The sequence below is a fragment of the Callospermophilus lateralis genome, chromosome 6, assembly GCF_048772815.1.
Source record: "Callospermophilus lateralis isolate mCalLat2 chromosome 6, mCalLat2.hap1, whole genome shotgun sequence".
Classification (NCBI taxonomy): Eukaryota; Metazoa; Chordata; class Mammalia; order Rodentia; family Sciuridae; genus Callospermophilus; species Callospermophilus lateralis.
The window spans coordinates 130,671,158-130,686,045 of NC_135310.1; the positions used below are offsets into that span (position 1 = coordinate 130,671,158).

A 14,888-nucleotide genomic window follows, 5' to 3' on the forward strand; every position below is an offset into this window, starting at 1 on the left:
AATCTAACTACTTCTCATGTGTTTACCACCATCACCCTTGCCTGCATTACCTTCAATTCTTACCCAAAGGATTAAGGGCATTCTAGTTGATTCTATATTCTTCACATAGAATTTAATGTGATTGTTTAAATGTAGGAGTTATATCAAGTGAGTTCTTTGCTCAAATGCCTCAAAGTCATCCAATATCACGCACAGTAAATACCCACATCCTTAAAATGACTAAGATGCCTGTGTCATGGGTCCACCAGCTGACTAACTTCATGTCTGGCCATTCTCCCCATTACCTATCAAGCTCCAGGCATACTGGCGATCTTGCTTTCCTCACAAGCAACAAGCACACTCTATCTCAATTCTATTTCACTTGCTTTTGTCTCTTTATAAAATGACATAATCTCACATATCTGTGTGACCCTCCACCTCATTTCTTTCAGTGTTCTGCCTGAATGTCACATCTTGGAAAGGCCTCCGTTATTCCCTTACCTTCCATAATATGGTTCTACTATCTAACAGAGGCACATTTACTTATTCACATATGTATTACCTGCCCCCTCAACAAAAATGTAAGATCCATGTCCCCATTAATGACCTCGTGGACCTTTTTTCCACTGGGGCATGTTGTGCACATGAATCAGAACTTACTCAAGATATTTCAAATGATGATTGAATGATTATATGAATAGTGGTTGAAATCATATGAATGAAGAGCCTGGTTACCAACTAAACAAATATCTAAAATGAAAATAAAATTTTAAGAAATATATTGAATTATTATAGGAAATAAAATAAATGTCATAAAAATGGCATACAGTTTTCTTCTGTTCATTATTGTGACTTATTTTCCTCAGGCAAACAGCTTCAGCTTCTTCCTAAAATTCTGCTCAGAGCAAACATCACTTCCTTATTTTTAAAGGTATTTATCAGTGGGTTCATCACTGGAGTGACCGTCTATGTATGATAGTCATAAATCATTCCTGTATTACACATGAAGCATAGAAAGGAGAGATATAAGTGAGCTCCACAGTTCTATGAAAGAGAAATACCACCATAAAATGGGAGAGACAAGTGGACAGAGCCTTGCGGAATACACTGCAGGACCGGTGCTTAAACAGAAGAAAGCCTCTTATATAGAAATAGGAAAGGAGAGTGAGGAAGCAAGCCACCATGATGGCTAAGCTGCAAGTGACAATGAAAATGAGCCACTTATTGAGACTTACATCACCACAAGCCAGTTCAAAGAAAGGCTTGATATGACAGAAAAAGTAATTGAGTTTCTGAAAGTGGCAAAAGTCCAGGCGCATGTGGTCATGGCAGAAGGCATCGGAGTATAGATGAAGCTAGTAAGCCATGCCACAGCTGCCAACAGGGTTCATGATGACAGTGTAGTGATGTGGGTGGCAGATGGCCACAAACTGATCAAATCCCATGATGATTAGCAAGACGCCTTCAGTGCAACCAAGAAAGTGGAAGAAGTGTAGCTGAGTGATATCCTAAGAAGGATAAGACCCTGTGCATGGAGAGGAGGTTCCACATTAGCTTGGGCATTGTCTCTGAAGAATAGCAAACATCCAGACAAGAATGATTTCTCAGGAAAAAATACATAGGAGAGTGGAGTCTTGGCTCTGAGATGATGATCACTAATTGGCCCCATCTCCAAATAGGTTTTTCATGTATATAATGAGGAAAATGATAAAGATTACAAGCTATAGCCCCTGAACCTGGATCAGTCCCAGCAAAAGAAACTTATTCACAAAAGTTATGTTCTCTATTACTTTAGGGAAGGAAAGATGACAGTGACAATTAGCAAACACATCCTGATACACTGTGTAGGGTGAAATGAAGCAATTTTATCACCTGGAAAAAAAGAAGGATAAACTGTGGTGAACAGCATTCCAGAGGTAAATTCATTTGAAGCATAACTGAGGAATATGGAAGAACATGACATGTTCTGAGTTAACGTGATATCTGATGCATGGAAGTCAAAAGGCTACTCAGACTGTACAGTTAAACCTAAAAGGCAGCTCATCAGAATTAAGGTAGATTCAGAGAAAATGTATTAAAAAGAAACAAGATTTAACTCTAGCTTCAACTATGGCATTACAATTAGTATATCTAATTAAAGCATGTCAAAGATGTATTGGTAAAGTTAGAAAACACTTTTTAATGGACTTAATAGGCACACATTATTTCTGAGTAGGAGCATGGCAATAGCTTAGATTCAAATCTCCTCACTTCTTAAAAAAAAATCAATCAATAAAAACAACCTGAATATAAAATAGTGATTATTAGAGGATGGGCAGGTGGGAGCCAGAGGCTAGAGGGAGCTTGTATTTAATCAGTATGCATGCATTGAAAAATCACAATAAATCCTATGAATATGAGCAATTACTATATGTTAATCCAAAGAATTAATAAACAAATTTCCTATAATCTAAGTCTTATGAAAGAAAATAAAAAATAGAAAGTCATGATTTCTTTTATATAAAAATATTTATTTTTTAGTTGTAGGTGGATACATATCTTTATTTTATTTTTATATGGTGATGAGAATCAAACCCAATGCCTCATGGATGTGAGGTAAGCACCCTACATCTGAGGCACAATCCCAGCCCCCAAAGTCATAATTTCTTAATGGAAGAAATCTCACCAGAAAAAAAGTGTAAAAAAGCAAAATAGAAATGCAAAAAAAATGTACTGAAATACAATTTTAACAAAGATCAAAGTGTTTGACAATACACTGTATTTGCTTAAGGGTGGTGTAATACAGGTGGGGATATAAATTGACTTAATCTCTAAGGGGCAATTTAGCAATAACTATCAAAAATGAAAATGTTCATATACTTTGAACTAGCAATTCAACTTTCCATAATTTGTTCTTTAGATGTGTTTGCAAATGTCAAAAATCATAATTTACCATGATATTGATTTAAGTATTGAAACTCAAACTAAATGACCTCAGGGAACTTTATAGTTTAATTTCCAGTATATAGAAAACTTTAATTTCCAGTATATGGAAAATATTAAAACAAATACAGTAGCTATTTATTCACCTTAACCATTTACATGCGCACTCACACACACACATACAAACAAACTTATAAATACACACATGTAAATATACATAAACAGGTATATACTTGAAACAAAATCTGATAAAATAGATGAATAAATTCCAAGATTTTCTAACAGATGTCCTGTGCCATATGCCCACTTGTTCCATCTGATAATTTCCACAACCTAAATTCAAGGAATTTTCCTAAGTACTTTGACTTACCCCATTTAATAGTCTCAATTTGTTTCTATCAAAGAAAAAAATTCAATCCAATTTAACTATCTTCTCCCTGACCAATTCACCTTACACTTTTCTCTTTACGTGTCTTGCAATAAATAGATATTTTTGTACTTAAGTAATTTTAAGAATCAGGTTATTGGGGCTGGGGATGTGGTTCAAGCGGTAGTGCCCTCGCCTGGCATGCGTGCGGCCCAGGTTCAATCCTCAGCACCACATAAAAAGATGTTGTGTCTGCCGAAAACTAAAAAATAAATATTGGAATTCTCTCTCTCTCTCTCTCTCTCTCTCTCTCTCTCTCTCTCTCTCTCTCTCTCTCTTTCTTTCAAAAAAAAAAAAAGAATCAGTTTATAAGGCTTTGTTTGTCTCTTTGAATAGAATTAATAGAGTTGCTCAAAGCCTTGTTATGAACTTAACACAATTAAGTGTAAAAATAAATAACACAAGACTTGGCTTTGTTCATAGTCTGAACACAAAATAAATAAGCTGAGCACCCTCTGACTCTCACAAGTGGTGTCCCAGGCATAAATGTCGTGAGAATCTCTTCTTGGAGACCCTGTTTTGTCTATTTTTTCTTTCTCCAAAAGTATTAATTTTTTAATTTTTTTATTATTTTTGAGAATTTTTGCAAAGTTTAAGTAATTGTTGTGCAGAAGTTTGTGTTGCTCACTAAAAGAGAAATAAAACAAAAATTTGAAAGAAAGGACACTGCCTTAGCCTTGGAAATTTAATGAATGTTGAATGCAATGTGGATCTTCATCTAGAGAAATTTTGAAAACCTAAACAATGATAAGTTTAAACTGAAGCCTTGGGGCATAAAGAAGTTGCATGAGTTGACCTGAGAAATATGAAACAGAGAAAGACAACAAAAGCAGAAAAGAGTTTTAAGAGCAGGAAAAAGATAGAGCCCCTTCAAAGGAACAATGGATTGTTATACAGTAGGACAGTTGACATCATTGACAACAACAGGAAACAGAAGTCAGGGAGACTAAATATTCATCCAGGTAGAATAGCATGTCCAAAGACCATACGTTTCATAAATAAAAAATAGAATTAATATATCTTAAAATGTAAATTATAAGACTTGAAACCAGTAAACCCTCACTTAAAAGAGATTCTGAAGAATATATTTTAATTGAAAGAAAAGGGGGAAAATTCTGAGTTTTAAGAATAGATAAATATCAAAAAAAGAACATAGTCAATGACTGAAAAATTTAAATAAAATTTGTATAAAATATTATTAAAATTTGTTGGTGCTGAAAAGGAATGCATATTTTATAGCATATAAAATGAATTGAGTTTCTACAGTGTTAAAGTGTTTTAAAGTCTTCATAGTGATAAAAGGTGCAAGTCATAATTTCAGGGTAAAAGATAAAAGAAGAAAGCAGAATGCAAAATTTCCAGAATAACAGGTGGAAAAATAACAGAAATGATAAAACATTAAAATTTGCAGGTAAGAAGAGAAACAGAACATAAACGTAGAAAAAATTGATCACATAAATTAACATTTGCTACAAATAAATTCAAAGGCATAATAATAAGACAATAAGGACACAATTTAGCAGACTGTATTTTTCAAAAAACTTGATAATAATGAGTTACCAACAATTATAAAGAACTTTCATAAAGCATAAATAGGAAAACAAAACTGGAAAAATTGACAAAGAAAAAAATTCACAAAGGAAAACAGTTGACTAATAAATGGGTGTATACCCACCTTCCTAAATCAAAATTATTTAAATCTAAATAACCTCAAAATATGATTTAATCTCCATCACTTCAGCAAACCTTAAAAGTAATGGAGTGAGTACTCTAACCTTCTAATCACTTTCTCCATCATTTTCCGTGGTGACTAAAAATAGTTTTTTTTTATTAATCTAAGCACTTAAAAATCAAAAAGTTAGTCTGACACTTTTGTAATTATGGATGCATAAATTTACAACATCCATGTAATTTTTTCAAGCTAAAGAGAATCTCTCTTCTCAAACCCTATCATTTCTTTAGTGAAAACTTTCCAAGTATTTTCTTCTAGCTTTTTGAAATTCACAGCATATAACTATTATCCATAGTCACCCTAATATGTGATAGTACACCAGAATATCTTGCTCCTTTTTAACTTAGTACTGATTCTTCAACCTTTCTCCTCTAACTCCCTGCTACCCTCCCAGAATCTGGCAATCACCATTCTATTGTCAACTTCTGTAAGTTCAACTTTTTTGTATTTCACACATGAGTAAGATCAGGAGGTACCTGTCTTTCTATACCTGGCTCATTTCCCTTTTATAATTCCATTAATGTTGCATATGGCAAGACTTCATCCCTTTGTATGGTTGAACAGTATTCTGATGTTTATAGGTACCACTTCATCCATTCATGAGTTGATGGTCACTGGTTAGTTCCACTTCTGTAATAGTGTTGAAATGAACATGAGAGTGCAGAAGTCTCTTTAACATAGATTTATTTCCCTTGGATATATCCCAGGAGTGGGATTGCTGGCTTTTATGGTTGTTCTATTTTTACTTTTATGAAGAACTTTCAACACTCTTTCATAATGGATGTACTAATTTACATTCTCACCAACAATGTGAATGGATTCCCTTTTCCCCACATCTTCGCCAGGGCTTGTTATCTTTAGTTATTTTGATAATGGTTATTCTTACCAAGGTGAGGTGATGATGTCTCATTGTGGTTTTGGTTTGTGTTTCCCTGATGACTAGCAATGTCAAATATTTTTTTATATTCCTGTTGGACATTTGTGTATATTTTGGAAAATGTCTATTTAAGTCTATTGCTCATTTTTTAATCTTTTTAAATTTTGCTATTGAGTGGAATTCCTTACATATTCTTCATATCAACCCTTTGTCAGATATATAGTTTTAAACATTTCTCCCATTCTATAGGTTGTCTCTTCAGTCTGTTTTCTTTGCCATGAAGAAACTTTTTGGATTTAATAATCCTATTTGCTTATTTTCACTTTTGTTTCCTGTGGTTTGGGAATTTTATCCAAAAGATTTTCAACATCCCTATGTTTTATTTTTGTAGTTTCATGTCTTATATGTAAGTCTTTAATCTACTTTGAGTTGATTGTTGTACCAGGTAAGACAGAGGTATTTAATTTCATTTTCTTCATTTGAAGATACAGTTTTCCCAGAACCATTTATTGAAAAACTACCCTCTAGCACATGCTCTTAACACCTTTATCAATAACCAGTTGACTAGAGATGAATGGGTTTATTTCCATGCATAGAATTTATTCTCTAGCCCAATTAAACAGTGGAATGAAGAGGCTGTTTCCTAATGGGACTTTTTACCAATACAAGAATAATCTGAGCCAGGCACAGTGGCATCCACTTGGAATCCCAGCAATTCAGGAGACTGAGGCAGGAGGATCACAAGTTCAAGGCCAGCAAAGCAATTTAGTAACCTCCTAAGCAATTCAGCAAGATCCCTTATTAAAATTTAAAAATAATATAGGGGAAGGGACTGGGATGTAGCTCAGTGAAAAAGTACCTCTGGGCTCAATCCCCAGTATTGGGGGTGGGTGGGTGGGAATAATCTGACAGGACAGATCAAACTCAATGTATAAATTATAAATAAGTCAATGTGTGCTATAATGATTACAGTGTGATATAGAGCTTTTATGTTCTGAGACATAATGTACTCCTAGGAGGGTTTTGAAAACCCTATTTTCCTTTTTAACAGTTAACTCTCAATTGTAAAACATGTGAATCATCTGCAAGTCATGAGCTTGCTTCCCTCTGGGACATCTTATTATGATCAATTCTTTAAAAGCTGCTTGTTATCTAGCCTGCATTGCAGAGGCAGAGTTTTCTAAATTTCCAGACTTTCCTTAATTACATCAGGGAATTTTTCGAAATGTTATAACTTCTGGGAACTATTTTAATAAGAAATTTGGTGTGGGTTGCAGCATTATTGATCTCTTCAAAGGAAATAATCCCAACAATGAAAACAATTAAGTATTACAGCCTTGTGGATGTAAATGTGGACCCATTTAACTTGTAGCACATAATTGTCTAATACACAGTTGCCTACTCACTTTCTTAATGAGGTCCCATGCCTTGTACCATAATGTACTACAATGTTCCACTCCCCAATAGACAGTTTCCAATGTAACTACTTGTACAGACACTGCTAGGCTCTGGCTCCCCACACAAAATCCATGACCACTGTCAGTGCATCACAGTGCACTAATGTTTCAGGAAACAAAAGCTTTTGATGCAATTAGTCTCTGCTGTGGTGTGTGGCTGCTGAGAACAGGTCTTGTAGGTGCCTTCAGATTTAAACAAATTCCTTTTTATTCTGTCCAGAGACAACTTCCAACCTCACAAATTTAAGATTGTCTTTTTCACTACTGTTAAATAATCTGGGTTAAACTACTGAATTTTAAAATTACTTGATTTTATACTCAATTTTCTGTAGAATCTCCAGATTTAAAGTTAAAGCTTAGGGAATGTTGAGGTTTGTAATCCCAGCCCATCCTCACTGACAAGATAACATTAAGATAAATGCTTAATATCTCCAATTTCTCATTTTTCACTATGACTCACAGCCTGAGCAGCGATGAATCAGGATCACTCTGTGTGCTTGGGGCGGAGATGAAAAACCACACTGACATGAAAGTACCTTTTTCGCTAAGTGGAGTTGGGAAGGCTTTGCGACCTCAGGGGTCCTCTTCTATGTAGGAAGGCAAGAGAACAAGACAGCGAGTGCACCTGGAACTCCTCTATGTATTAGGGAAAATACATTCCATAGAATATTCCACGTAAATAAGGCAGGGGATAATGTTACAGAAAAGGGGGGTTTTCCAATACCATTGGGTAACACTCAAACCCAGAGCTGAAGCATTTTCTTGCCCAGCAAAGGTAAGGCCCACTTGCTTCCTGCACAGCTTGTGGCATCGGCTGCCAGTTCAATACCTTCATCATTCAAGGCTGATAGAGGTGGTGCTTACCTCGTGTGCAGGGCAGCCCCTGACATTTCACTACTGTAAACTTAACAAAATAACATCATATTTAGCTGAAAATGGTCTAGGTAGATACAGCACTGATACTAATATAATAAGCACAAATAGTATCTATTTTATACTATCATTAGCTATGGATTAAATGTATGTTCTCCCACTCTGAAATTCACACTAGAACCTAGGGCACAATGTTATACTATTAAGAGATGTGCTTTTTGGGTGGTTTAATAAAGTAATGAGGGTGGAGTCCTTGTGAATGACCTTAGTGGCCAGAGTCCTAAGACCTTTTGCTCTTACATCTTTCTTCCATGTGATGGCACACATTTGTCTCCTCTGGAGTGACATTTTGCAAGCAGAGGGCAGCCCTCATCCACATCAAATTTTCCAGTGTCTTGATCTTGGACTTCCCATCCTACAGAAACAAAAGAAGAAAATAAATGCTTTTGTTTTCAATTACCAGTTTCAAAAATTTTGTTATAGAAACACAAGTGAACTGAGAAGAAAATCAGTGTCAAGAGTGGGGGATTGCTATAGCAAACAGCTAACATTGTGGAATAGCTCTGAAACAGGGTAGGGGGTTAAGGCTGGAAAGGTTTTGAGGTACATGTAGTAAAACTTGAAATTGACAGTAATAACATTAAAAGCAATTCCAGTGAGGACTCAGGCTCAGAAGAGAAGAGTTGTAGGGAAATCCTCTCTTCTCAGAGACTACTTAAGTTGTCATCAACAGAATGGTGTTAGAAATGTGAACAGTAAAGCCTATCATGATGAAGTTTCAGGCAGAAATGAGAAATATATTACTGGAAACTGGAGCAAAGTCTATTCTTTTTAGAATCTAACAAAGAGCTTGACTAAATTTTGTCCTTGTCATAGTTTTTTGTGAAGGACAGAATTAAGAGACTCAGACATAACATAAACCTTAATAATATTTTAATAAAATATTATCAGAATTGTAACAAAAATATTTATGTGAACATGCAGAGCACTTTGTATTTTCTAAAATACCTTTATCTTAGTATTTCCAGAAATCTTGTGAGAAAGGATTCTCCCCATTTATTTAAAAAAGAAAAATAAAGTCCAGAAAACAAGGAGCTAATCTGAGATTATGCAGGTAGTTATTACTAGAATCAGATTTCAAACCCATTTGATTTTTAATATTATATTTATATATTTAAAGTACACAAAATTGTCATGGATAAATGGCGACAGGAAGATTCAAGTCTCATCTCTTGTGTTCCAACAAAAGAAAATGTAAATTCAGACACTAAAAGCCAAGCAAGAGAATTTTAAGTGAAGTAAGTTTCAGGCAACAACAAAAACACTCACAAGAGAGAGTGAATTGCATCCAAGTGGAGGAAACATAATGCTTCTTCCAAATTTATTACTGCTTGATGTTTCCCATGAAAGTAGGGGTCTACCTTCTGTAATCATCACCATCCTGACACTTAATTCATCCTTCATGTTGAGAAGAGTTGGTTTTATCCTTTCAGTAACTGTTTTAATGACCATCCCATTCAGGGGGATTTCATCTACAAGTCTAACCTAAGTTAACAGGAGTGCTGGGGTTGACCACCAGGCAAACTTTATCTTAGTGCCCCAGTGCTTCTAATGAAAGTTCCCTTCTGGTATACTTTAAGAATCTCATAGCTATAAATCCTTCCTTTATAATGATCCCAATAGAATTGGCCCCACAGATCTTTTCTTCTTGACATATTTTAAATTGGTCTTGTTTCTACCTGTTTATTTCCAGGGTTAGAACACCTGTTGTTGTTCTACAATTTACTTGATTATTCATTGGTCTTAAAGAGAATTAAAAAAAAAAAAAAAACATGACCCTGCTATATTACTGTTTTTTATTCCATGATTCATTGCTGAATACTGCCTAAAAACATAAGTTACATATAAAATGGTTAAATAGTACTAAAATGTTTACTATATTGAAGCCAATTCTAAGTCTTCAATCTCAGTATGATCCAAGACCATGTCCCCCTGGTATGAAAGGAGATCAAACATGTAGTACAAAGGATCCCTGAATATTTGTAATCCCCTGCTCATTGTGTTCACTAAGTATTCACTTCAATAGATGTCTTCAATGGCTTTTCATGGCATCCTGGAGTCCAGCCATGCCCACTACTTGGGTAGCTACAGCTAGCTATTAAACAATAGATGCAGTATCTTGACTAGTATGCCCACTTAGGACCATCCAGAACCTGTCTGTGCTCACTCTTTTACCTTATTCTGTTTGCTCTTTAGAAGCAAATTGCTTTGCTCAGCTACACGTGTTTTATACAGTTTTTCATATTTAATGTCACCTTATAACTGTAGAAAAATAATTTTTCAAAAAATAATTGAGAGAGTGATCCGAACCAAGAATCCAGAGCTCCTTGGATTCTCTAACAGCATCAAAATCTCTAATCCCTTCCTTTCCATTTCTTTATTGTTGTTTTTCTATTGGTTTCCCTTCCATATGAAGATATTAAGCCTGTTTTCAATGTGGTTCGAATACCATGGGTTGCTTTCCTAAATTGTCACAGAATTAGAGAAATACTTCAGCTCAGGGAGCATTGTGCTAGACACTGCTTACTCACCAATATTTCAAGTTTTTTCATTCCTAGAAAGATTGTAAAATTTTTTAACCTGCTCAAAAATGATCTTGTCAATGTATCTTAATTTTGCCAAAGATAAAAGAGCCAAAGTGATTGTGGTTCTGAGTAGAAGTGTTAATGAATTGCAGATCAAATCTGTATGCTTTATTCTTTACCTGTGAAACAGACTGAAATTAAGGGCACCTCTAAAATTGAGGGTCACTTCCTCATATTGAAAGTGAAGGCTAAACAGGCTGACTCCTGGTCTGGGGCACTGAAAGGAAGCTAAGAACAGAGATTTCTCCCTCCCCTATCCTGCCTAAAACAGGCTAACTAAATCTTTTTTTATTTTTTTAGAGAGAGGTGAGAGAGAGAGACAGAGAGAGAGAATTTTTAATATTTATTTTATTTTTTTTTTTTAGTTTTCGGCGGACACAACATCTTTGTTTGTATGTGGTGCTCAGGATCGAACCCGGGCCGCACGCATGCCAGGCGAGCACGCTACCGCTTGAGCCACATCCCCAGCCCCTAACTAAATCTTCATATGTACACTTCCTATCTTTCATTTCACTTTGCCACCTCTTCATTTTCAAAAGCATTCCTCACCCCCAGAAACTCCCAAAAATGGAAAATGGATACAACAATAAAAATGTTTCTTTTATTTTCCTTCAAAGACAGCTTTGAATAAAACCTGTTTTCCTACCAATTTGACTACAAATGTTTGTGGATGAATGCAATGGAGAAAGACACCCTTCACTCCTAAAGGTGAATTTTAGGTCATTATTGATATTTATCTAAAATTTCCCTCTTCTACCACTAATTTAAACTCCCTTAACCATGCCAGAAGTCCTGTTTATCTAAGTTTTCATCTCATTATTTTTTTAATCCAAAGGACCTGAATCACTATTTATTTTTTCTTTATTAGTCTATGGATGCTAGTTTTTGTCATTCTTGCTTTAAACCACCAGAACTTCAAGTGATTCAACACTGGATCCCCTGAGTTTCAAATATACTGCTGTGATCCCAAGTATGCAGCAGCAATTTTATCTCCTCTGATGATTAAGGTCAATTATCATTATGGTAACTCTTTGTCTGCTGATACACCATATGAATAGTAAAAAGTGACTAGATAACATCTATAGTTTTGGGATTAGTGAAAATCATGTTGTATCTGCTGGTGTAAATATTATCCTTCTTAGATAGAACCTCTGCTTTCATTGAACTTAAAATTGCAAGGCAAGAGGCACAAAGCACCCAAGAGAAAATAAGTAATGATGTCATGGGCCACTTGTACTTTCATACATTCTTATATTCTCAACTATGTAGCAGGAAGAAAGTAATAATATCTATTGATAACACCAGTGACTACATAGAAAGGTGAGTTCCTTGCTGTGAAGTGTTATAATACACACCAGACCTTCTCTGAGCCATCAGAAATTGGTGCTGACAAAAACCCTGTAGGAAGAAACCAAAGCTAAACTTGTTTTCTCTGATTGCAGGTCATATACTTGGGAGTAGTACCTAGATTATCCTTGCTGGAATATAGCTTATGCAAATAGGCCCACATATAGCTTCTTTCTTTGTCACCAAAGATACTCTATTTGTCACTTAAAGTTTAAGCACTTCCCAGTGAAGGACAACAGCTGGTAAACAACCAACCTTCCTGTTGTCTTTCCTGGGATAAAACATGGAATTTTTATTCATACAGATAATACTAGTACTGTGGAATTTCCTAGATCTTAACACTCTAAGCAATATGATCACTTGTGTAGAATCTGGACTGCCTGAACATCCCTCTTTTATTCCAGGCTCTACTCAATGCTGTTGGTCTTCTAAGCATCCAATAAATGGGCCAACAAAGTAATCCTAAGTATGACTTATGCTGCCAAAAGACTGTTCTCATTCCAGGTATAAACTGTAGGTTTCAGGATCAGAAATGATCATCCTCACTCATGGACATGTGGCTACTAATTTGGAAGTCTCTATCACACCCTCAAGTGACTAATAGTACTGAAGAAAGTGATATACTTATGATTATAGTTTTATCAGAGGAAAGAATACACAAAGGGGAGACACACCAAGCAAGCTCTGTGAGGGTCCTAAACACACACCTCCTGCCTTGTTAAGGTACATTACTCTTCTGGCACACTGGTGTTCAAAACTATGGACAATACTGCCATCCAAGAAGAGTGCCTGTATTTTAGTGTAAAGTTTCTACTTAGGCTTTCTTACATAGGCATAGTTAACTGAATTATTGACCATGTACCTAAAGTCAATTTCTATCCTCCCTCCTTGTCTCATGAAGTTCAGGATACTATCACCATGATTCAAAGCCTCAACCCTCCAATTATAAGGATAATCACTCAAGCATGGTCAGCCCCCATCCTAAGCTAACCTGGGGCCTACCAAAAATCATGACATGAGGATAAACAAATATCATCCAGGTGGTTCATGAATAACCAAGACACTTCTGCCACTTGGGAAATTCCTAGGTTTTTAGAAGCTCTATACTAGGAACCAGAGACAAAGACCAGACAAGTTCTTTATTATACATCAGGTACCTAATATCATTTTTCCCTTTTTATCCTACTTTATTTTAGTTCTCCATAGGTCTTAATTTCCCTGATAAGGTGTACTTATGGGTTTTTTATTATATTCTCCCAGCACATTGAAAGTTAACTTTTATGAGTTGTTGGAATTTGGTTCGTTCATTCCTATGTTTGTTGAACTTACTACACCGAATGATATAATACATGCTCAAAATTCCTGAGAAAAAAACAGAAATCGAATAAACAATCATTTATTACAATAAAGTCATGAAAGTCTTAATGTAAAACAGATATAAGTCTCATTAGTCCCCTAGATACTAATGGCAATCTTTAAAGAGCTTCCTCCCAAAGATTTTCTTCAGAGCCAACATCACTTCTTTATTCCTAAAGGTGTAGATCACCGGATTCAGCACTGGGGTGATTGCACTGTATATGACAGCCACTGTCCGGTCCTCACTCATGGATGTAGCTGAAGGAGGACGAATATATGTAAAACCCACAGGTCCATAAAAGAGACACACCACCATAAAATGGGAGGCACAAGTGGACAGAGCCTTATGGAGTATCCTGCAGGACCTGTTCTTCAACACAAGGAAGCCAATAATGTAGAAGTAGGAGAGGAGTGTGAGAAAGAAAGCTCCCATGGATATGCTCCCTGTGACAACAGAAAGAAGCCACTGGTTGAGTTCTGTGTTACTGCAGGCCAGTTCCAGGAGGGGTTTCACATCACAGAGGAAGTGGTTAAGTTTCAGAGAATGGCAAAAGTCCAGGCGTGCAGTCATGACAGAATGCATCAGAGCATAGAAGAAGCTAATGAGCCAGGCCACAGCTGCCAATAGGACACACAGCTGTGGGTTCATGATGACAGTGTAGCGAAGTGGGTTGCAGATGGCCACAAAACGGTCAAAGGCCATCAGTGCCAGTAAGATGGCCTCAGTACTTCCCAGAAAGTGGAAAAAGTGTAGCTGAGTGATACAGCCTAGGAAAGATATGGCCCTGCGAGTGGAGAGCAGGTTCATAAGCACCTTGGGCAGTGTCACCGAAGAATAACAAATATCCAGACAAGAAAGATTTCCCAAAAAGAAATACATAGGGGAGTGCAGTTTGGGTTCCAAAATTACAATTATTAATATCGCTCCATTTTCAGCCAAGTTGATCAGGTAAATAATTAAGAACATCATAAAGAAGACTGGCTGCAGCTCCTGAACACTGGTCAGGCTGAGTAAAAGAAACTCATCCACTGTAGAGACATTCTCCATCACTCTGGGGAGCAAATGAAATAATATTTAGCTATTTTTTCTAATGCTTAATTTTAAACTGTGCAGCTTAAGTTAAACAAGTTTACTATTTGGATTAATCTTGGGGTGAACTACAGTATCAGTAATGTTTAAGAATAGCAAAGGGATGGGATGTAGCTCAGTGGTAGAGCACTTGCCTAGCATGCTAGAGATACTAGGTTTCATCCCCAGCACTGGAAAAAAATA

General features: G+C 36.0%; 1 protein-coding gene and 1 pseudogene across 1 annotated transcript; both read right to left on the reverse strand.

The window, feature by feature from the left end:
• Positions 1 to 855: 855 nt before the first annotated feature.
• Positions 856 to 9,779, reverse strand: LOC143402123 (olfactory receptor 12D3-like; annotated as a pseudogene).
• Positions 9,780 to 13,721: 3,942 nt separating this feature from the next.
• Positions 13,722 to 14,663, reverse strand: LOC143402124 (olfactory receptor 12D3-like). Its single transcript, XM_076859577.1, has one exon. It carries the CDS (start codon positions 14,661 to 14,663, stop codon positions 13,722 to 13,724), a length of 942 nt encoding a protein of 313 aa, XP_076715692.1.
• Positions 14,664 to 14,888: the final 225 nt, after the last annotated feature.

What these genes read in the sequence shown, in the direction of transcription:
- LOC143402124 (XM_076859577.1), bottom strand. Translation starts at nt 14,663, where the DNA reads ATGGAGAATGTCTCTACAGTGGATGAGTTTCTTTTACTCAGCCTGACC.